At 42.8% G+C, this 22,676-nt stretch overlaps 1 protein-coding gene across 1 annotated transcript in view; it reads right to left on the reverse strand.

Annotated features, from left to right (window-relative positions):
- Positions 1-14,608, reverse strand: part of veph1 (ventricular zone expressed PH domain-containing 1) — a gene marked incomplete at its 5' end in the record, with an annotated part of 58,100 nt that extends 43,492 nt beyond the window's left edge. Inside the window, 3 exons of the mRNA XM_079271913.1 lie at positions 11,660-11,834; positions 14,101-14,319; positions 14,471-14,608. Of these exons, the coding sequence (XP_079128039.1) occupies positions 11,660-11,834; positions 14,101-14,319; positions 14,471-14,608 (532 nt within the window). The remainder of the gene's footprint in view (positions 1-11,659; positions 11,835-14,100; positions 14,320-14,470) is intronic.
- Between the last annotated feature and the right edge of the window lie 8,068 nt (positions 14,609-22,676).

The raw sequence follows: 22,676 nt of genomic DNA on the forward strand, positions 1-22,676 counted from the left end.
TGTTTCTAAATCTTATCAAGTGTTCTTATGGTTTAAAGGGTACAATCAATGAATAGACTTCCATTCATCCACGCACACACTCGCTGGTATAGCAGACGAGCTACCGTGCAGGGCTCTGGCCTGCTCATTTGGGAACAATCTGTGACTTGCTCAAGGGCACCAAACCTACAGTTAGCGGACAACCAGTTCTACCATGTGAGCCACAATCGTCCCCCCGTAACCACAGGTGGGATTTGTCCTGCGCACAACTTTTCACCCGGAGTCAATCTTTCAATGTTTAAGTCTTATCAGGGAAGACCTCTGCTGAGTTCATCGAGTGAGGTGTTTGCCTTTATAAAAAGGCACTTCATTGTTAGTTGAGGGGGAAAGTCAAACTACAAAAAATGACATTGAACCTACGCTGCTGAAATATGAATTGAAACGCATGTTTGACACGGACAATACATCTGCATCTGCATCAAATTCAAGACACAGCTATGAAGATCCTTTCATATAATGTACGGTATACAATCTCCTGTCGATTAAATTGAATCTGGCAATGACAATACATCTGCAACAGCAGACAAATAGCACATGCTTACAGTTTACTGAGGCCCATCCTGCTACTTGCCCGTCAGTGAACTATAACAGGTTTCTCCGGCAGCTACAGCCTCTGGATAGTCTCCGACCGTTCCTGTAACCTGTTGTGAAATGGAAACGTCATCTTTCACACCGACTCCCATCCAACCCACCCTCCCGGACTTTCCTCACTCTGCCTTCTCTTAACCTTACGAGACAAAGTACAGTAAGTACACATGTCTCGCAGCAGGGGAGCCTGAAAAGACATAAAACTTTGACAGACGACACATTCCAAACTTCAGTGTTGCCTTAAGATCAGGTTTTACTTGGAGAAGGAAGAAACTCTTAGCTCCAAAATACTTATGGGGCCAAAGCAACGCCATATGTTTCTGTGTGCAGGTACAGTTGTGTGTGTGTGTGTGTGTGTGTGTGTGTATATGTGTGCGCGTGACATCCGATAATGGCCATGTCCTTATTTTAGCAAGCTATAAAACCTTCACACTATATCCTGCTTCTGGCCTCCTGACGCACACACACATTCTCATAAAGCTCGCGTTACATGAAACTAACAGGATATATAACAGATATATAATAGATATACGACGAAGGACAAAATGCAGCCAACACATTGCCATTTGTTGAGAAAATTAGCTTATATACAGCTTAATCAGCAGCTAGTTCATATGCAGCTTTAAGTAGCAACTAGCTTATATACAGTTTAATTAACAGCTAGCTTATATGCAGCTTTAAGTAGCAATTGACTTATATACAGTTTAATTAATCACTAGCATATTTGTAGTTTTAATAACCATTAGTTTATATACAGCTCTATTAATCACTTATACAGTGCTCACAACACAGCAAGGCCAGAGAGAAGCAGGTGAAAGGTTACTTATTTAACTGCGACACAAGGAACAGGCAGCCATCTTTAGAGAAGATAAGGAAGACACAATAGACAGTGAGATTCAAGCGAGGGCCACCGCCCCAGCTGAGCCCGGCTTCTTCACACACTCCTTCTTAGGACCTCTCGCATGGAACTCCTCACTCACACTGATGGAAACCAACGCCTACTAGGAGGGGCCAAGGTGGATGGACATCCACGGCTTCCATCCAGGTGCCATAACGTACAAACGTGCCACGCCTGCATCTTTGACTTTGGCCAATGTGTAGCAAGGGGTGGAACCCCTATATTAAGTTTCACGCTGATGTGTTGAAGCGTGTCTCATGGTGAAGCTCTGCGAGGTTCATCCATTAGCACCCAAGCTTGTTTTTGATAGCTGGGCTGAATAACTCTGTTGATAAATAAATCTATTGCTTTGATATAACTATACGCCTCTGAGAGCTTCTGTTTCATTCTTAAACCTGCTCTAAGTGTGAAAGACAACAACATCACATTTTTTCACAACAATTTGGTGACCCCGACGTGATAGATATGATACGGAGCTTCGGGTTGGAATGTTAACAGACCTCTCTATTTGATTCCAGATAACGGCGCATCTCTCCCCCTGAGGCTGGGAACCGATAAGTGCCATCGGAGCGAGCTTGCAGTTCGGGAGACAGTCTGATTGTGCCGGCACATCTCAAGGTGAGCAGACGCCTATTTAACTGAATTCTGCATATTGTATTATAGACATGAACTAAATTAAATCCGACTGTCCGAACTGTAAGTATTGCGTAGTCATAAAAGTATTGCGTAGTCATAAAAGTACTGTAAAGAAGTAATCACACAGCAGCAGGGTTGTTCAGCCCAGCATTTGGGGTTTTTTGTACATATGCGTGCTTGTACATATGTGTGAATGGGTCCAGCAGAAGACGTTAGATAAAAGGCGAAAAATGACGTTTTTTGTGGCAGCGTAGAGTGAAGTAGTGTGAGACGCGGTCGCGCGCCTCTTCTGTCGCGGTCACGCGCCTCGCATGAAACGCTCAAATCCTGCCACAAATAAAGCGTAATCTTTAACGTAATTATAAGACGTCTTGGACTACGAAGAAATTGCATAACATGACGGGGATATATGTATATGTTATTGATGTCATTGATAAACTGTATTGAGAAAAAGTGACTGCGGAATACCCGTATTAAGAGCATCGAGTCTTCGGACATTAACTCGTGAGTAGCGATCCAGTGAAAAATAATGTTACTTTGCTTAAAGTTTCCTCGACGGAGTTTCTGGACGAGAGCACAGAAGTTGATTATATCGGTGTGTTGTTAATGACGGACGAGATTAATGAAAATGGCCAGAACGTGTACAGGTCCAGAGATGACCTAGGATAAAAAGCAGTTAAATTGTATTGTAGACGTGCTACCCTGATGGTGTAGTGGTTAAAATAACGGTCTTCGACGCGGTAGGCCCGGGATCGGATCCCGGCTGTAACATTGTTTTTGACAATAAGCAGCGGCCGTGTGATGTATTAAAGAGCAGCGCTCTTTGATATGTGTGTAGGATAGGGACAGAATTGATTATAATTTGACTGATTGTTTGCTGAAAAAGCATTTGTTTTTCATTTGTATCGTGGTCGAGAGATCAGCGGTACACAGTCGGTTTGCTGAGATTGAGGAAAAAGACAAATTGCGGTTAAAATGCATTGCTGATGAAAGTGTGTCCAAAAGGAAAAAGAATCAGCTCATCCGCAGGCCGTGCTTCTGACTGATTTATATTTAAAGAGACAGCCGTGTATGTTCTAATGTGTGTTCATTGTTTCACTGCATTTGTAAAGGTATTAATTACATGCTAGACCGTATTTGTGAATTGTGCGCTTTTCAAATTTGGTTTTAATTGGTGTTTACTGTGTTTGTTTGCTGAGAAGCAGTTGTCATTTGAGCAGGCGTCCAAGAGGTGTCTGTTTGTTTAGTTTGATAAAGTGGATTAACTGTCAAGGAATAGGAAAAATCCTTTATAATCTGACTGTTTTTTGGTTGCTAAAAAGCTGTTTGTCATTTGCGTTGTGATCGAACGATCAGTAGCGCTCCAGTCTGTTTGATGAGGTTGAGAAAAAAGCTTGCTGATGGAATGTGATGAGTGTGTAAAAAGAGCTGTACATCTCTTCTACAACTCCGTGTTTGTGACTGATTTATGCTTAAAGACACGGCAGCATGTGTTTTGATTATCTAGTATGAATGCGGTTGACTCCGTGCTTGTGACTGATTTATGCTTAAAGACACGGCAGCATGTGTTGTGATTATCTAGTATGAATGCGGTTGACTATTTGCTGAGCTGTACGTTTTAACTTTTGTTTATTTGTTTGTCTGTATTACTAAAGATATTCCTTTGCCGTGTTGGTGATCTCTGTGCATTTCAAAAAAGGCAGTGTGTTGCAATTTTGTTTGAATGAAAGTGCATGTTTGAAGCGTACATAACCACGGCTGTGTATGGATTCGATTTCGTTTAAATGAGTGCGATTATTAGGAGCATATATGTAAGCGCTGAGACCTGGTTCAGAGTTTATGCTGTTTCTGAGTTTCTTTGTGCGTTAGAGACAGCCAGCTGAGGCCGTGCTTGGTGTTTGAAAATGTTGGTGTGTTGTTTCAAAGGTTGGTGTCCAGAGTAGGGAAAACACACATTATACACGACTGTTACATTCACACACACACATAAATCACTAGAATATGCTGAGAGACAGCTGAGGTTAATATAAGTGTCAGTTTTACTGGCATAGTTAAATTTATTGGAAAATTGTGTTCCTTAGGGATCGTTAGCAAAGTGTAATGCGGAAACACAGCAGTCCAGGAATGCTACCAGGAAGAAAAAAAAAAAAAAAAAAAAGTTTTAAAGCTAATACACAGCTTCTATTGTTCCAGCCAGACAGTCGCTAAAAGTATGAATATACAAGGTTAACAGCTGCTACAAATCTTCTATTCATTTAGTCAAGACTGGCGGTGGGAATATTAGGGAGGATTTGACTACTCCTGATAAAAAACACAGATGCGGCCTTGCTTTGTGTCCACTTACAAAGACAGTTAGCGGAAGATATTTAAAAAGGTGGGGGCAAGGTTGTCTCTCTCTGCCTTATAAAACATTTAGTTACATCCATTGCATGTGTAATTAAAACATAGACGTTCACACCTAGCAGGGGTATAAAGGGGGAGTTATAAATAAAATATATTCATACACTGTTAAATAATATGCGTTATACTTGTAAAGCTATATTGCGGAGTTGTGAGGTCACTGTATGAAGGTTTAAAACGCCGAGAGGAGCACTCCGTCATCCTTTCGTACGACAGGAATAAAGATCAGTGACCCTGAAAGTATCTGCTCGCTTAAACCCATCAGATTAGGGCAAGAAAACTGCCATCTTAACGCAGGAACAGAGTGTTCTGCTTATCTATCCACACAGAGACTTCGAAATATGTTTAGAACATTACTGTTTTCGTCTTCTTCACCCTAAGTGTTAATAATAAAATAGATCATCATTTCACACACACACATTCCAGAGAAAGCAAGGTTGTGAACGAGGGCCAGTGTGAATTCAGAGAGCAAACATGTCAATTGAAGGCATGAGAGGAGGTTTGGCTCCCTCTGCTGGCACTTCACAACCTGGGAAGAAAAAACTGTGGCCACTCCAAGAACTGCAACAGGAACAGTGGATAGGAGCTTTGGCTCCATCGTGTGGACATTTGGGAATACTGATTTCAGACTTTTATTGCCAGTGCAGAAGGCCGGAAACAACACAGGCTGGCACAAGATTTTCGACCAATCTATTAGCCACAATACCTGCGTCATATCCAGTTCCAGATCCACATATTCCCTTAACAACCCACAGCCCACAGCCCACAGAGAAAGCATCCTCCATCATGAAACACCTCAGCCCCCTTTAGTTTGAACACAAGAAACAGAAGATGTGTTCACCATTCTCACGTAGACTCTGTCACATGCATCGGCACTTCAAGAATTGACTATTCATTCCCTTTTCCACCGAGATGTTTCTGAACAAAGAGAGGGATGTTAATGCAGTTTTGTATCAGAAAAAAGGGGGAGAAAGAGACTCATCAAAGAATCCTCCTAAGAAAAATTCACGTTTGGAGCTGCAAGAAAATCGAAACGAGAAGGAGCTGCATCAAAGAATCCTCCTAAGCGAAAAATTCACGTTCGGAGCTGCAAGAAAATCGAAAATTAAAAAAAGAATGCACAAAGAGCACATATTGTCTATGAAACAGGAGGAATCAATATGGCGTCATCACTACAACAAGGACCAGAATAGCTGCAGGAAACGACATGGCAGATGAAGCTGCTAAAGAAGAAGAGGATACAGACCAAAACAGATGGTTCTGAAAATAGCCATACAAGAACCAGAAATCACTGAAGAAACACTGATTGACATACAGAAGAAGGCTGGACCATACGAATGGTCCGAATGGCAAAGAAGAGGAGCAACAACAGGAGAAAGTGGACTTTGTAGATCCCATGATGGCAGAGTGGTAGCACCAGCAGAATTGTGTGTCTCACTGATATCAGAGGCACGTACGAAGGAAAGAAAGGAACATTGCAAAGAATGCAAGCACTGTGCCTCTTCTGCGACGAATGCACCACCTGTGGAGATCATAATGTGAAGAAACCGTACAAAACACCTATGGGCTCTTATCCTGTACCATCAGCCTGTTTCCAAGACATCAGCATGGACTTTACTCATCTTGGTAATGGTGGACAGATTCTCAAAGTGGGTGGAGACAATCCCAACTAAAAAAAAGAAGACGCACAGACAGTAGTGAAGTGGCTGCAGACAGAGCTGATACTCCGATAATGGTTCACATTTCAGTAATAAGCATTTGCAGGTAGTAGATCTGGATCAGTGTATCATTCACAGTCACAAGGACTGGTAGAGAGGGCAAATCAGACGCTAAAATCCAAAATAGCGAAAACATGTGTAGCATCAAAGCTGACATGGGTTAAAATTTTACCATTAGCTCTAATGGCAGTGAGGAGCGCACAAGGAAATAAGACGCATCTTTCACCACATGAGTTAATGACAAGGAGGCAAATGCCTGGTCCTCCAAGAGACGGTAGTCATATACATAGATATACATAGATACATAGATGTACATATACTTAGATGTGCAGCAAGTTGAAATGAAGGCATATGTGACTGCATTAATCATTCTCACGGAGGCTCTCTCCAAACAGGTCCAGCGAACCAGTGCAGCTGACCAGGAAAAGGTAAAAATCTCATCCGAGAGGGTGACTGGGTCAGGGTCAAAGTTCATAAGAAAAGTGGACTGACCCCAGGTGGACAGGGCCGTACGAAGTGAAGGAGGTTACTTCACACTCGGTCCAAGTCATAGGTAAAGCAGGAGCACCTTGGCACCACCTGTCACACTGTGCCCCAGCATCTGAGCCGTCCAGACCTCTAGCAGAGGTCCGAGGTAATCTGACGCAAAATGCATAATTTGTTTTGTAATTTGTAATTTGACTTTTCAGCAACCACCAACAGGTGATCCAATTAGCTACAGGACATGGAAACGACAATGTTTGGTTAAATTGAATTGTTGATAATGCTAATAAAAAACAAAATGGGTGGCTGTATAGCTTGTGCTGCAGCTAGACCAGCTAGGTTCACCGAACCAGCACCACTATATCCTGAATCTGACCCAACAGGATACGCATGCATGACAAATATGACTAAAATGGCTACTCCACCAAATTGCACTACTCTGGCATCCATATTTAAAGTACAAAACCTGACCCAACACAGACGCAGACATATCTTAGCAAAAAGAGCAACTGCAGTAGGATAGTTCAGTCTGGACAAAGGTCCAACCTACATAGATACAATCAGAGTGAACCAGAGGAGTGCCTAATCAATACAAATTGGTATATCAAATTGCAGTAGGTTTTGAGAGTATCGCAAGTATTATTCCATGGATAACTGTGAATAAAAATGTTGATCGTATCAATTATGTGCATTACAATGTTCTTCGTTTGGCTAATCATACTAGGGATGCAATAGAGGGTCTGGCTGAGCAGCTGGCCCCACTTCTTTGATTTCTATGCAAAACAAAATGGCTTTGGAGCTTTTGCTCAATGTTTGGAGATCTGTGTTGCACTAACATCCCCAACAATACTGCGCCGGACGGTTCAGTCACAAAAGCACTGAATAGTCTGAGGGCACTGTCAAAAGAAATGCAGGAAGCATCAGGTGTGAATGATCCATTTGGAGATTGGATGGAAAACATGTTTGGAAAATGGAAGCACCTGATCTTGTCAATAGCAGTGTCAGCGGGTGTGTTCATTGCAATATTGGTCTCATGTGAATGTTGTATAATACCCTGTATTCGTTCTTTGGTTGGCCGTCCTATCACCACTGCCCTCTCCAAGGAACCATTACCACCCCCTCCTTATGGAGCTTACCCAGTATGGGAAGAGCAGAACAGCCTGGTAGGGTCAGGAGAGGCAGAGGCAGACACCAGCGTGTGAACAGGGCAGGAAAGGTAAAGAAAGTGACGTCCTTCAGACGTCAAGAGAGGGATTTGTTGAGAAAATTAGCTTATATACAGCTTAATCAGCAGCTAGTTCATATGCAGCTTTAAGTAGCAACTAGCTTATATACAGTTTAATTAACAGCTAGCTTATATGCAGCTTTAAGTAGCAATTGACTTATATACAGTTTAATTAATCACTAGCATATTTGTAGTTTTAATAACCATTAGTTTATATACAGCTCTATTAATCACTTATACAGTGCTCACAACACAGCAAGGCCAGAGAGAAGCAGGTGAAAGGTTACTTATTTAACTGCGACACAAGGAACAGGCAGCCATCTTTAGAGAAGATAAGGAAGACACAATAGACAGTGAGATTCAAGCGAGGGCCACCGCCCCAGCTGAGCCCGGCTTCTTCACACACTCCTTCTTAGGACCTCTCGCATGGAACTCCTCACTCACACTGATGGAAACCAACGCCTACTAGGAGGGGCCAAGGTGGATGGACATCCACGGCTTCCATCCAGGTGCCATAACGTACAAACGTGCCACGCCTGCATCTTTGACTTTGGCCAATGTGTAGCAAGGGGTGGAACCCCTATATTAAGTTTCACGCTGATGTGTTGAAGCGTGTCTCATGGTGAAGCTCTGCGAGGTTCATCCATTAGCACCCAAGCTTGTTTTTGATAGCTGGGCTGAATAACTCTGTTGATAAATAAATCTATTGCTTTGATATAACTATACGCCTCTGAGAGCTTCTGTTTCATTCTTAAACCTGCTCTAAGTGTGAAAGACAACAACATCACATTTTTTCACAACACTTCCACAGAACACAGGGAAACGGATGAAATCAGTAAAAACCAGCATGTGGCGACCTCAGGTTTTGATAAACTTAAAGTGTAAACACACACACACACACACACACACACACGCACAGTGTGACCAACTCATCACACCCCCCATCATCAACGTCACCCGAATCCCATTACATCAGCTCACATCCTGAACAGAGGGGCTTCTGGGAAAAAGAGATGTCATCTGTTTTTACTTCGACAAGCTTTGTGTGTGCGTGTGTGTGTGTGTGTGTGTGTGTGTGTGTGTGTGTGCAGTTTGGCATGCGTTTATAGTCTTGTGTTTATGTTGCGGTTTGCGAGGGGAGGAGAGAAGTAGGGGCTAGATAGGCTTAAAGAGGCAACATGAGGTTGAAATGTTCAGAGTCTCAGCAGTGGGGGTAAAAATTTGAAACTCCAGAGGATGCAATAAAAACTGCCCAAGGAAACGTAAATCTGAACTTACTTTAATAAAAGCCCTCAAGCAAGCCTTGTTCACTTTCATCATTTCTCTCAGTGTATACTGTGTATATGTGTGTGTGTGTGTTATTCCAGATGGCTATTTGCATAGAACTTTCTATCCCTCCAATCGGTTTCTGTTTCTCTCTCAGCTCATAAAGAAAGACCAGGTTTCACTGTGTGCTGGTGAACACACGCGTGTCCTGACGTGTGCTATATTTTGTGATGACTTTGGGGAGGTCGTAAATCTATTGGAAAGAAATGTCCAGGTCCAAGTTCAGTGACAAACATTACGACTGTGTCTCCCCTGAGCGGCTGACCAACGGGACTTTGACGCGTGCATGTGGACAACAACCTGTAAACATCCGAAAGGAAGCGCATTGATAAGACACGCCGATACACGCGTGGGACTTTATTTGCATCTGTAGTCGATCAAATGAACTGAGTTTGACTTTGGCCCAACACCGAGCGCATAGCTCATTAGATTACTCAGATGGAACAAAAAAAGTCAAACTCTTACAGTTGAGTGTAATAGATTTTCAATTAGTTAAACTTAAAATATTCCCTTTAAAGTTTTAATAATTTCTATAAGGGTGCCCTGTGGAGTTTTCTTATAAACAAAGAAAACAACGATGTTTACATACAATGTTTCTCTCCTAAAATAATTGTGTATACTTGAGAGGTGCCAAACATTTATTTCCTTGTAAAACATTTGCAAAGCAGATCGTTTTCAATATTTTATACCATGCATTATTTACGTCCATTTTTTTAAAGTCTTGCTGTCTTATTGTTCTTTGCTGGCGATTGATACGCTTCTTCGCCATTACCGCCTTCCAAAGTCGATCAGCATAACATGACATGTTCCCTTCGTGCTCGCTTGCATGTGCATCCTCATCTTTCTGCACAATGCAAGAAAAACATGGACACTACTTGCTCCACAGCACCAATAATGGAAAAATAGTTAACAGAGTACCTTAAATAGAGCAGAAATCAAAAAAAAAAAGCTTCCAAAATGCACCAGAAAAAGAAATAGCGCTCGCTGATTTGATTTGATTTGTTGTTTGTCTGGAAAGAAGCTGTGGTGTTTCTTTTAGCGCCAACATCTGACTTCAACAGTAAGCCGCGTTGACAGGCAGAGGTTTCCAACACAGTACTCAAGTGAAAAAATAATCTCATTAGTCTCATATAGCAACTCTAATCAGAGAAACACCTGATTTCTGTCTCCCCGTTGGCAGGGTATCTCTATTTTCAGCCACAGTTTTATGACCAAAAGGGGTAAAGTGTCTTTCAACTATTTAACGCTCTAAGCCCAAACTTCACTTGTATAATAAACCAGACAGCAGAGGGCTAAGCTGTTTCATGTGCTGAGCTGCTGGCAGAAAATATGCTCGGTGGGAGCATCACTGTGGTGGGCGCCTCACTTTGGTGCTGCATGAGGTGATAAGCACCATGCGATAGTAAGTGTGTGTGTGTGTGTGTGTGTGTGTGGTGATAGTTCAGCATGTTGCCAAAAGCAAGAAAAACACATCTGTATACAGAATCATGTACACATAATGAGACCTAAATTATTTCTAGACAAAGAAAACAGTTTTCTTTTCGCTGAATTTAACTCTTTGTGGGGAAAATCAATGAACATATTTTTTTTTGTTTTGATCAAACAGTAAAGTAGACAAAATACAACCAAGTTGAAAAAGAATATGAACATATCACACAGACAAAAAGAAGAAACTGCACAACACGAAACATCAGTTGTCCTTTTCTCCACACAAGAACTACGTCTTACGCATGAACTTCCATGCTGCATCAAAGGGCCATCGGGGGAAAAGATGATCTGCAGCAGCTGTTATTTACCATCATTATTATCCCTGGTGAGCTGGCAATCATTATAAGAGCATTCACGCCAGCTCATCATGGGATAAGTCTGTGGTTTGCGACTACGACAACAGCAGATTACAACAGTAATTCATTTTTCCACTCCAGTAAACCAGCTAATCCCATTGTTGCAGCCCTCACAGTAAGAGCATATAAGCACTACTTCTACAAGCCCAACCATCAACAGCAAAATGAATACATCAACGCCTGTAATCAAATCCTCTTAATGTTCATTCTTAAGCAGAGCGCTTCTGCGACTCGCCTTCTCTTTATAGTCCCTTTATGAGGCACACACTCACACCCCACTTCAACACACACACACACACACACACACACACCGTCTGTATCTATCTGGAGCAGCCTAAACTAAGGAAAGGAGAAGAACTGTAATGCATTGCATTGAATTTGAAAGGGTAAAACTCCCTCACTTCACCCATTTTTAACAGCAACGTCTAAAATATGTTGTGTGCACGTTAGTTAATATGTGTGCAGCCTCTTCTGTGCATGAACGTGTGTATGTGCGTCCTACCTCCCAGCACGCTGAGCGTCATGGCCTCCGTGTGCTCGGCCAGCAGATCGGCCTTGGCGATAGCAGCCAGGGAGAGATAACTGGACATGTTCCTGCTCAGCTCCCTGTTGCCGCTCTGCAGGAACCGCACCGCTACCGGGACGGCCAGCACCATGACCGAGGGACAACTGTAGTTCTGAGGGGACAAAAGAAGAGAGGCGGTTGAGAGGACAGCAATCACCGTACATTCAAGGGAAAGGACGGAGACACGGGAGCTTATATTTGAAGCTTTTATTTATTTAGGGCTTTTATTTAAGCTCAAGAGATCTAGCGGTCTCTAGTCCTCGGTTTGTGGGCCTTTTTTTTCTATATCTACAATGGTCAAAAAACAAAGCTGCCTGCAGGGACTGAGAGTGTCATGTCAAAACATGAAACGATTCAAGTACGTAGGGGAAAGGAAAGGAAGTGTGTTGTGTTTGAGGATGCAGACACGGGCAGACGTTTTGTCCCTGTGAACGTTTGCAGAAGGAAGAATGAGGAAAGGGATTTGAAATGCACTAGCACCCTCAACAGGACAGACTGATATCAGGTCTGTGTGTCTATGAGTGAGTGTGTGTGTCTGTGACAAGGACACAGAAAGATGGAGGAAGAGGGGACCCCCCCCCCCCTTTAGCTGCGGAGGTCTAATGGTGAAACTTTAGATTTCCATTTCTAAGACCATCAGCACATTTGGATGCGTTTCATGATGTATCATTTATCTGCAATGTTAACTGCACCCTTTGGACGTTACAATGTATCTTTAAGCAACTTATTTCAAACTCAACCTTCCTCATCTACTTCTACTTCAGAATACCCAGAATGCCTTTCAATCGGATGAGTTGAAAATGTGTCCTCTCTCTCTCTCTCTCTTTGTCTGTCACATCTCTATTCAGCCACTAGATGGAAGTGCAGACAAAGTATCACCAAAAAGCGTTTTTCAGTCAGGATGATCCATCAAACAATCTATCAATCTACCTTACATTACATTCAGGCCCTAATTTTAATCCAAACATACATTAAATGTTTCGCCCATGTATGGATGTCCCGTCTCTCTCTTTAATCTAATCAGGGCGATTCAGAGGCAGTAGATGCCAACATAAGCCGGAAATCTGCGGGCTCATTCATGTGTGCGTGTGTTGCGCACAAGCAGTGAGCTAATGAAAATCTTCCTTCCTGCAGTCTTGCTTTTTGCTCCTCGCTGTGGGAGTCTCAGTGGAGGGTTAAGAAGAGCGTTTGTGCATCTGTCGATTCGAAATGACAGGAAGACAAAAAGAGTCGAAGAGATCATAGAAGAGATAAAGATAGTCGGAGGGTAAGAGAAGGTAAAAAAGAAAGAAAGAAAGAAAGAGGGAGACAGGGAAAATAGGTAGAATTCAATCATGAGGAAAAAAAGATTGAGAACGAAAGAGAGTGAGGAGAGAGAAGTGCTTTCCTGATAACAGTTTAGACATCAGAGCCTGGAGTTGCTGTCAGAGCTGTCAGAACTTTTAGTCTCACCTCTACGCGTGTGTGTGTGTGTGTGTGTGTGTGTGTGTGTGTCTTACCCTCAAGAATCGGTCTCATTAAGATGGAATTAAGCACATTCCCGAAGGAAAATGAAGGGGGGAGAGAGAGAGTGAGAGAGAGAGTCCCTTTGCTTTTAAGCCTTTTAGAGGCAGAGGTCTGATGGGGTAAGTAGGCAAGATTGAGATTTACACTTTAAAAGTTGCAAAAAAACACCTCCGAATATGTTGCATGATGGACGGATGTTCTAATTCACACTTGGATAGCCACTTTACCTCAATCTTCCGAATCTACTTTCACTTCCAAATACCCAAAATGCCTTTCAGCCTGCTGTCTGCTGTCTTACAGTAGCTAGTTGAAGCCTATGATTAGCCTGTTAGCTGCAGCATTATGTAAAACAAAGGTCACCAAACAATAAAAATAACGTATTTTTGCGTGAAGTGTTGGTTTAAACCAGCGGTTCTCGAGCTGGGAGGATGAGCTCTTCTAGATTTTACTCTTTTCAGGATCCTCATTGTCACAGACAGAAACAAGTTGAACAATGTGGCTTGGTATGTGCTTTTCATATTTCTACTTGTGTGTGCCCGACTAGCTAGCTAACTCCAATGCCGGCAAGGTGTGCACTGATACATATCTGTGATCATTTTTACGTTGGTAAGTCCAGAGGTGGGTACAAACCGTAAACCTGCTTCTATGCGACACTACTTTTTTTTTTTTTTACACAGACCAAAACCCTGTCTGGCAAATTCACTGCTGAAGTATCACATTATAGAGAGTCATTTTTCAAAGTGTCAACAGCTATGTGCAGAGGTATGTACTGTATGTGGCGTTTGTGCTTCAAACAAAAAAAGAGAGCACTGCAAAACTATGTCTAGTGCGTGTGTGTGCGTGTGTGTGTGTGTGTGTGTGTGTGCGTGTACCTGCAGGATGCAGCTGGTGATGTCCGAGGCTATCTTGGTATGCGGCGTGTCCTCTGTGTTTTCACCTTGCGGGGTGAGGTTATGTTCGAGACACGACTCCCACAGCCCCACCAGCGCCGTGCTGTGCTGCTCGATGGAGCCCGTCTCCCTTATGGCCGTGGTGATGCGCGTTATGCAAATCTCCACCACTGCCTGGTCATTGTCATTGGTCAAATAGTCCTGTCAGCCGGCAGACGGTAAGAGGGTACACAATTAAGGATGCGGTGATAAATGAAGGACGAAACGATGAATTATGGATGAGAACATGAATAACTATTCAAACGGACATTTGCCCTTGTAACATCTATGTGTGTTGGTTCTGCATACTGACCTGTGAGCAGGAGATGGCTTTGATCTGGTCCAGAGCCTGAGACAGACAGGCTTCGATCTCTGTGTCCTCCAGAGAAAACAGGTCCCCTGCTCTGGACAGATCCCTCTGGCCCAGCACCTGGCTGAACAGCTGGTGCATCCTGGTCCTGGTTTAGGACTCCTTTCAGACCAGTAAAGGGACTGGTGCTGCCCAGTTTAAGAAGCCTTAATTACAAATGAATATATCCCGGACATTTTTTGAATAAAGTTTTCCTCCTGGTTTTAGGGGACCATTTAGAGGGAATACAAAGTATTTTGTATCGTCATCCCAAAAGAGTAGAACCTTCTAAAATTAAAATTTTTAAAGCACTATTTTAGGCATTTTGAGTCCTCTGAAAGCACTTGAATTGGCCAAATAACTTCATGGAGTAACGAAGGACACTTTCAAGAATTGATTGTGATTGTGTAAATGTGTGTTAAAATCCTCTTCAGTACCGTCCAGGCTCAGGTAGGTTGGACTAGAGGGGATGTTTTCCCGGGTCTGCCTGAGGTCAGTTACCATGGAGACAAGGCATATTCTGGAGAGGACTTTCTACAGCGGAGCCCTGGAGGAGAAGGAGGGAGAGACGAATAAATGAACCAAAGAGAAATAAATGCTGGGATATTCATTTTGTATACAAATATTAATATTCTGGCCGGCGATAGATTGAGCAGCCGAGGATGAGAAAATCTATTTTGAGCCAGTAAGAGAAGCTGTAGAGGTTTTGACATCTAAGAAACAGTCTAACAGAAGTAGAGGTAAGTCAATATTAAAAGGAAAAGTAGGAGTTAACTTTAGGAAATACGCTTGTATACCTTATGAAGTCACTGCGCTACTCCGGCATACAACCCCTTGCAAATCATCCATCCTTCCTACAGCTTCGTCTCCTTCTTTCTAAAGGTGCACCAAGTGTAAGCCAACGTGAATAATCTCTTTTGAACGGGACAAGAGTTTTGCACCAGAAGCGCTTTGGTTTCCGTTTGTCGTCCGAGTACTATCGACCAATCACGTTTAAGCAGGCTTTGCTTGAATTGAGGTAAACAGTCCGCGTGGAGAGCACAGAGGCAGAACGCATTGGCCGAAATGCAATCTCAGAATCCACTGGCTTTCGTCTGAAGATGATGTTGCTTTTTAAAATCAGTTTAAAATGAGCTTGTAAACTCTCTGGCTACACCGGAAACCCCAGAGTCACAGCCCCTTGACCCCAGAGGCTTCTCTGTCGTCAGACCAATAGCCGACAGGTTCAGAGATCGAAGTGTGAATGATGTGAAATAGATGACTCTTGGTAATGTGTGACATATCAGCTACAAAATCATACATACGTAGGGCACGCGCACACACACACACACATGCACTCTGGGAATGTGTGACTACAGTTTCCACTTCACAGCGGTGTTTGCTTAAACTGTGCAGCCTCAGTGACATTTTGAGTTATATTGTTTAGTCCAGTGCACATTCCACACCGTGCTGGGTTCAAATGAAAAGTATGACCCATGTCGCCGAAAAAAGGCGAAACCAGAATGACATGAACAATCTTCAAAAAGGTTAAATGTTTTGCACGTGTTCAAATGTATCATTTGATTCGTTGTATTCTTAATATGCCGTTCCGTATTCATTACAGTACTATATATGTATTCATAACGACAGATTGGTTTCATGGTTCAATGAGAATGAACAGTCCTCTGCCTTTAACTCTTATGAATGGAGGCAGAGTTGAGGGAATTCAAAAGCACTATGTTAACCATTATCAAGTAAACATTAAACACTATGAGGGGCACCGGAAGGGCGGAGGGGGAGTTTTACACACACACACACACACACGTACGTAGGAAACACACACGTTCTTCAAAGCAGCCACCCTGTTTGTCTGCTGCCTCCTTTCAGAGGATGAGCAGCTAAGCATATGTATCTGTGTCATTCTCTTCTTGCTGCATCCGCTTTTCTCGACGACCGGACGTCATCGCACATCGTTTCTCTGAAAAGTCAGATTGGAACGAGCCCAATGCTCGACCAAAGGACGGCACAAAGCGGAGCACTTGGGAGACCGTTGTCTCTCCTGCCAAGTCGGTGATGGCCATAGAGAACCCGCCCACTGCCAGGATACCAGATCAGGAATTCTTATTGGTCCGAGCCAGGCTGCTGGGGCCAAAACAACCATAATCACAGAGCAAAGCGATGTATCTGTCACACACACACACACACATATCTATTATCCTTGTACAAGCAACAATGAGAGCTATTTCTGTGCATGGTTGGAGGTACAGTATGTGTGTGTTGAAGGGGTAGCAGACATCAATTACCTGCAGCATGTTTTTGTATGTTGGATACATGTATTCTTGAACCATGACACAAGAAGACTGTGAGTTTATTAGGCACACCTATAGCAACAATGCGGTCCTGCAATAAATCCTACCTTCACAAAGGTCATGATGTTTTTAGAGATGTGATGATTCAAACAAAATTCAGAAAGAAAGCAGAGACAGGGGAGAGAGAGAGACAGATAGATAGATAGATAGACAGACAGAACAGAGAAGAAAAAAAGAGAAACCAGGAGAAAAGGAGGGATGAGAGTCGGACACACTCAGAGTGAAAGGGAACAGCAACAGAGCAACAGAGGAGCTGACAGAGAAAGCCAGAGGTGGATCATGTTTCTGTGTCCTGAATTCCCTGAGTAACCTGCAGACAACTCGCATACTGAGCTCCCATTATTCTACCTGAATGCCTCACAATAACTCTCTCTCTCTCACACACACACACACACACACACACACACACACACACACACACACACACACACACACACACACACACACACACACACACAGTACACATGCCATCCTCACTCTCCTCGCGAGTGAACTGTTGTGTTTACTTACTTATCCTTTCCTGCTCTCACTATGTCACAGCCCGTCTGAGTGACTGGGTGCCAGTGTGTGTGTGTGTGTGTGTGTGTGTGTGTGTGAAAGCAGAGGAAAAAAATGGGTCTGAGGAATTTCAGTTCTTAAACAATCAGCTAGTTACTATTAATCACCCAGCTCCGGCTCAGTAAGCTCAGGAATGCGGCCTTCATACACACGTTCACAGTGAAAGAAAGTTGCCGTAGCTTGTTCCCGCCTGTTATTTCTGATACATTCCTAACTTTTTTAATGCTTCACAATTAACCGAACAGCACATTTGAGTTGCAGTTTTACTTTTTTTCGTCTTGTTGGTGTGTTCTGTCATACTTCTACAAATTCAATTGAATGCAAAGGCACCCACACGTTGCAGGAGAGCTGTGTATGGGCCACTGGGTGAGAGGGTGCTGGAGGGTGAGAGGGTGAGGGGGCTATGTGAGGACAATGTGACTGAAGGGCCTCTCTCTCTCTCTCTCTCTCTCTTTCCTCCACCGCTGCCTCTACTGTCTTCACTCAGCGCTCCGAGAGAGAGTGAGGGAGGAAACACTGGCTCTTTTGTATGACCTATAAGACAGAGCTCCCTCCCTCCCTCCCTCCGCTCAGTCGGCCCTATCCTTCTGTGTAATGTGCACCTGCTCGGCCTGCAAGACATCACACACACACACACACACACACACACACACTCGCACTCGCACAAATACTTTAGAAAGGAGTTGAGTGAAAGGGAGACACTGAAGAAAAAAAGTCCTGCATTCCTCTGTTTTCTCCACATTACTGCTTCATATCCGACTGAGTATCTTTCTTTCAGTCTTTATTTATGCACAACATTTTAAGAATGGGGAAGAAGGGATTTGGAGTGAAGGCTGCCTGAACGCTGTTGCAAAGATGTTTAAAAAAAACATTTTAAATTCCTCATCTCACACCATTGAGACAAAGTTAAAGATGGCCGACTGGCCTTCATTTTCAGGACCCATTTAACAAAACATCCTCTAAACCTTCACTGATAGTGTTTGCTCTTATTGGAGCCACAGGGTTTGATAATGCATTTACTCTAAAGATTGCATGTTAACTTTGTCTCAAATCAGTGTTTGTTTTGTTCATTTCTGACAATGTGCAAACAAGAAGCATGAGTTTTAAAATTGCACTTAAGATAAGCTTTCTTCATGAGAATAGTGCATATGCTGGAGTGTGTTCGCTCAATTTAAAGAGCAAAAGTCAAACATCTATGGCACTTGTCTCTAAGTGTTGGGGAAAGTTGGAGCGTGTCCTGAGAAATGAGGACTGCTTAGTGAATTTAAAAAAAACGTCCTTATGACTTAAGTACACACAAATAAAAAGTTGAATTACTCCGCCTATTATTTTCTCAATTAATCGACTTCTCGTTTAGGCTCAAAAATATCAGAGAAAATGGTGAAAATGACCCGTCGCAAATTCCTCAAACTGAGAGTTACGTTTAGTTTTGTTCAACCAAAAGTCCAAACCCCAAAGATATTCAGTGTGCAGTGATGGAAAACCTGAGGAAACCAGCAAATCTTCACATTGGAGGAGCTTGAACCAGACTCGACTGATCGTTCATCAGCTCTAATCCGATCAACCTGCTGGTGGTTTTGAGTGCATCGGAATCATTCCAGGACTCCTTGAAAAGCCTGTTAAGCATCCCAGTCCACTATGACGATCCAAAATTGGTATCTGTGTGACAACAACTAAAGAAATGTTCATCTTTCACGCCAAACGGCCTCCACACATCAAACAGGTGAAATATGCCAGACTGTGTCTCCCGTCACGTCCTGAGCAGAAATCCATTGTCCACTAATGGTGTGATTTAAGGCTTGTTGCGTTGGTAGTTATTCCCTACAACTGGGCCAATCAGTTATGTAACTGATGCCATGCATTTCATGAATAGGTAAGAGGACTAAGTCGCTATGAAGAGATATATATATATATATATATATATATATATATATATATATATATATATATGTGTGTGTGTGTGTGTGTGACAAAGGGAAAGTCCTCCATTATTTATGCCCTGCAGTTATGCAGCTGCCGAGCAACGATTGGGAATTACAGTATGACAGGAGCTGGAGAAAATAGCTACTGTAAAGACGCACCGCAGCCACTGAGAGATAAAGAAAGACAGAATGGGACATATGGAGGGACAGAGAGAGAAAACAGAGACTGAGAATAAGGGTAAAGCCCGGGAGCACATATCTCACTTTCTCTCCTGAGAGCAGTCGCTGTGGATCCGATGAGAGAAAGCAGAACCAGACCACAGGAACACTTAATGTGCCACTTATGGCTGTCACATCGCCTACTGCAGACATGTTATGAATACCAAAGAGGTAAGTTCAATACGGTTCAATGTGACTTCGTGGCCTTTTATCCTGCGGCTGGACTGATCAATGTACCGTTCCAGCTCAGTCACGAAGGAGTGCTATTATTGAAAGGCTATATGGGAATCAGACATAAAGTACAGAGGATTTCTTTATAAAGCCACAGATTGGTCACAGTAAAACATATTTTGGGGCCCACCATGCTGAATTCCAAGGTGAAATGAATTTGAGTCCCATACAGGGAAAAAACATGACAAAAAGAAGATCCCCTGCATTATCGCCACACTCAGCCAGCTAACATACACGCACATTTTTTAAAGCATTCATTATTCATTTAGTTGCCTTCAGGAACCCAAACTCAGAGAGCTGATGTTCAGGTTTCAGCATATATATACGGGTCCGACCCAGGAGTGTCGGCTTAAAGGAATAAATTCAGTACACCAAATATCAGGAGCTCATTCTTTAAAAAATATCCTCAAGACATGTTTAATACGTTTCTAAGTTTAGAAATCTTGCATCCGAAACCCTTATTGAGATTTCCTGTCTCATGTGCGAGTATGTGGATTGAGTATAGCGATTTAACCTATTGTGCATTAGAGTGAATATCCTGGAAAACATGTATAAATCAAGTTGTTTCCCTAAAAACATATACGCAACCTAATTTAACCTGTAACTGAAATTCACCTAAATGCCATCAGAACGAGGAAATGCGACGATGACTCCAGTTTAGTCATCCAATAATTCCTCATTCCAAGATAACATACGTACATTTTGTGAAACCATGCTGAATCAAATGAAAGACTATGAGTCCGGTGTAAGGCTACATGAATGCATATGTTCTAAATGACACAATAAAATAATATTTGATTTGGTCTTTGCAGTCTGGAGAGAAGCAAGTGAACGACTTTGGGCTCCAGTGTGTTTCTGTGAACTGGCAGCCTCCACATGACGGATTTGGCCAGAAAGGAGAAAAAAATGAAAACACGAATGAAGGGATTGCAAGCTGCGAATACGCTTTGAGTGGAGTATACGACAGTCTTGGATACAAAGTAAATTAATTTCACGATGTAGGTGAAAAGAGAGAATTTTTATATCCGTTTATTCAATAAATAATGCATGAAAATAATCAGGACAGTCTCCTCCTTTCCTGGGACATCAAGATATGTCTGTCTCAGAAGTCTTGACCTTGAGGAGTCACTCCTCTCTACATATCCACGCATAGACACGCGCGCGCACGCACGCACACACACACACACAGATTACGAGAAGAAATGCAGACTAAATGTGAGTAATGCAACTTAACTTGCCTTTCAAGCTCCAAGAACACATTCCTCTGTATTTAAACTGAAACACAGAGCGAGCGAGCGAGCGAGAGAGAGAGAGAGAGAGGGGGGGGGGGGGGGAGGGAGGGAGGGAGGGAGGGAGGGAGAGAAAGAAAGAATAGAAGTAAAACAGGTGTAAAATAACTACCCAGGATCCCTCAATGTTTCCAGCCAAACCTAAAACTTTTCACTATAAAGTGCCATGTCTGAGCCGCACTTGTAACCTTACCTCCGTTTATCGTATGAGGGCAAAATGTGTAGTCAGCATAATTAGCAATAATGAACAAGTAACCATATATTGCATTCAGTGCCTTTTGGCGACAACCCACAGAAAACACCTCTCATCCACCTGCGTGCTCCGCGGTGTATTCGTATTTAGATCTCACGCGTAAAATGCATTTGATGCGCGATGAGGACAGACTGTGGCACATCGGCGCTTTGACGAACGATTTCACCTCATCCAGTCAACTTTCCCGACCATCAGGGAATGTGGTGTGGCATTCATGCCCTAAGCCAGGAACGCGTTTGTGTCTCTGACAGAATACCACGCAACAAGAAAAAAAAAAAAAAGCCTGATTCAATTCCTAACACCTACATCTTACCTGCTCCGTGCAGGACGAAGGACGCACGGACACCGTATGCAGAGCTTCGTTCAGTGAATCCAGACCTCGGTCCGAAGCAGCACATAGCAACATTACCTCTGCACAGCTTCAAGTTCTCCCACGGAGCAAGCCTTTTATTCATCCTCGTCATCCACCATTGCAAAGCGCGCCATCGTGCGGTCGACGACGGCGCGCGGCTCAACAGGTGAATAGAGGTGGAGACAGGTTGGGGTGCTGCCTTCAAGTGCTCTCTGGAAATATAGGAAGTACACTTGGCGTGACATTTGAGACCTTTCAAAGTAGCGCATGGATTTTCCTCAGCTGGTTACACACTTCACCAGGTTTCACGGGAATTTAGATCAAGTTTTAGGATTTTAATAAATACACCTGTAACTATGATCAGAGTCAGCACCAATTAAAGGTTTCTTCCCATCTGCAGCTGGCCTCAATAAACCCGATTCTGATTTACACGTTTTTAATGTCTGTAACTATCCTGTAGCAGCAATTCTGTATTGATTGGAATTAAATTGAACTTTTTGTTACAGGGCGAACCTTGCTCTTCTTTTCGCAAACTAATACTTATGATGTCTGGGAGTTTACAAGGAGCCGTTTAAGGCAGCATGGTACCACAGTGAGGATTGAGAGGGGGGTAAATGAGGCCTAATCACTGCATGGCTGCATTCCAGAGCCAAATTATCCCTAATCTCCTTTCCCAGCTCAGACTGTTTAATGTTTGTATGAGTGCCTCAATGAATCTACTGGCAGGGACTATATATATATATATATATATATATATATATATATATATATATATATATATATATATATATATATATGGTGCAGAGGAAAAGGTAAAGGCCATATTACATTTGTCAGCTAGCCTGGCCAAAAGCCCACTTAAATACATTAAACATTGTTATTGTTATTATTGTAACTAGTACTATCATTATCAGTGGTAGTGATGGTAGCAGTGGTAGTAGAGGTAGCAACAGTACAATTGTTTAAATAAATGATTCCAATAGGCTAATACAATAATC

This window comes from Melanostigma gelatinosum, assembly GCF_949748355.1.
Source record: "Melanostigma gelatinosum genome assembly, chromosome: 7".
NCBI lineage: Eukaryota > Metazoa > Chordata > Actinopteri > Perciformes > Zoarcidae > Melanostigma > Melanostigma gelatinosum.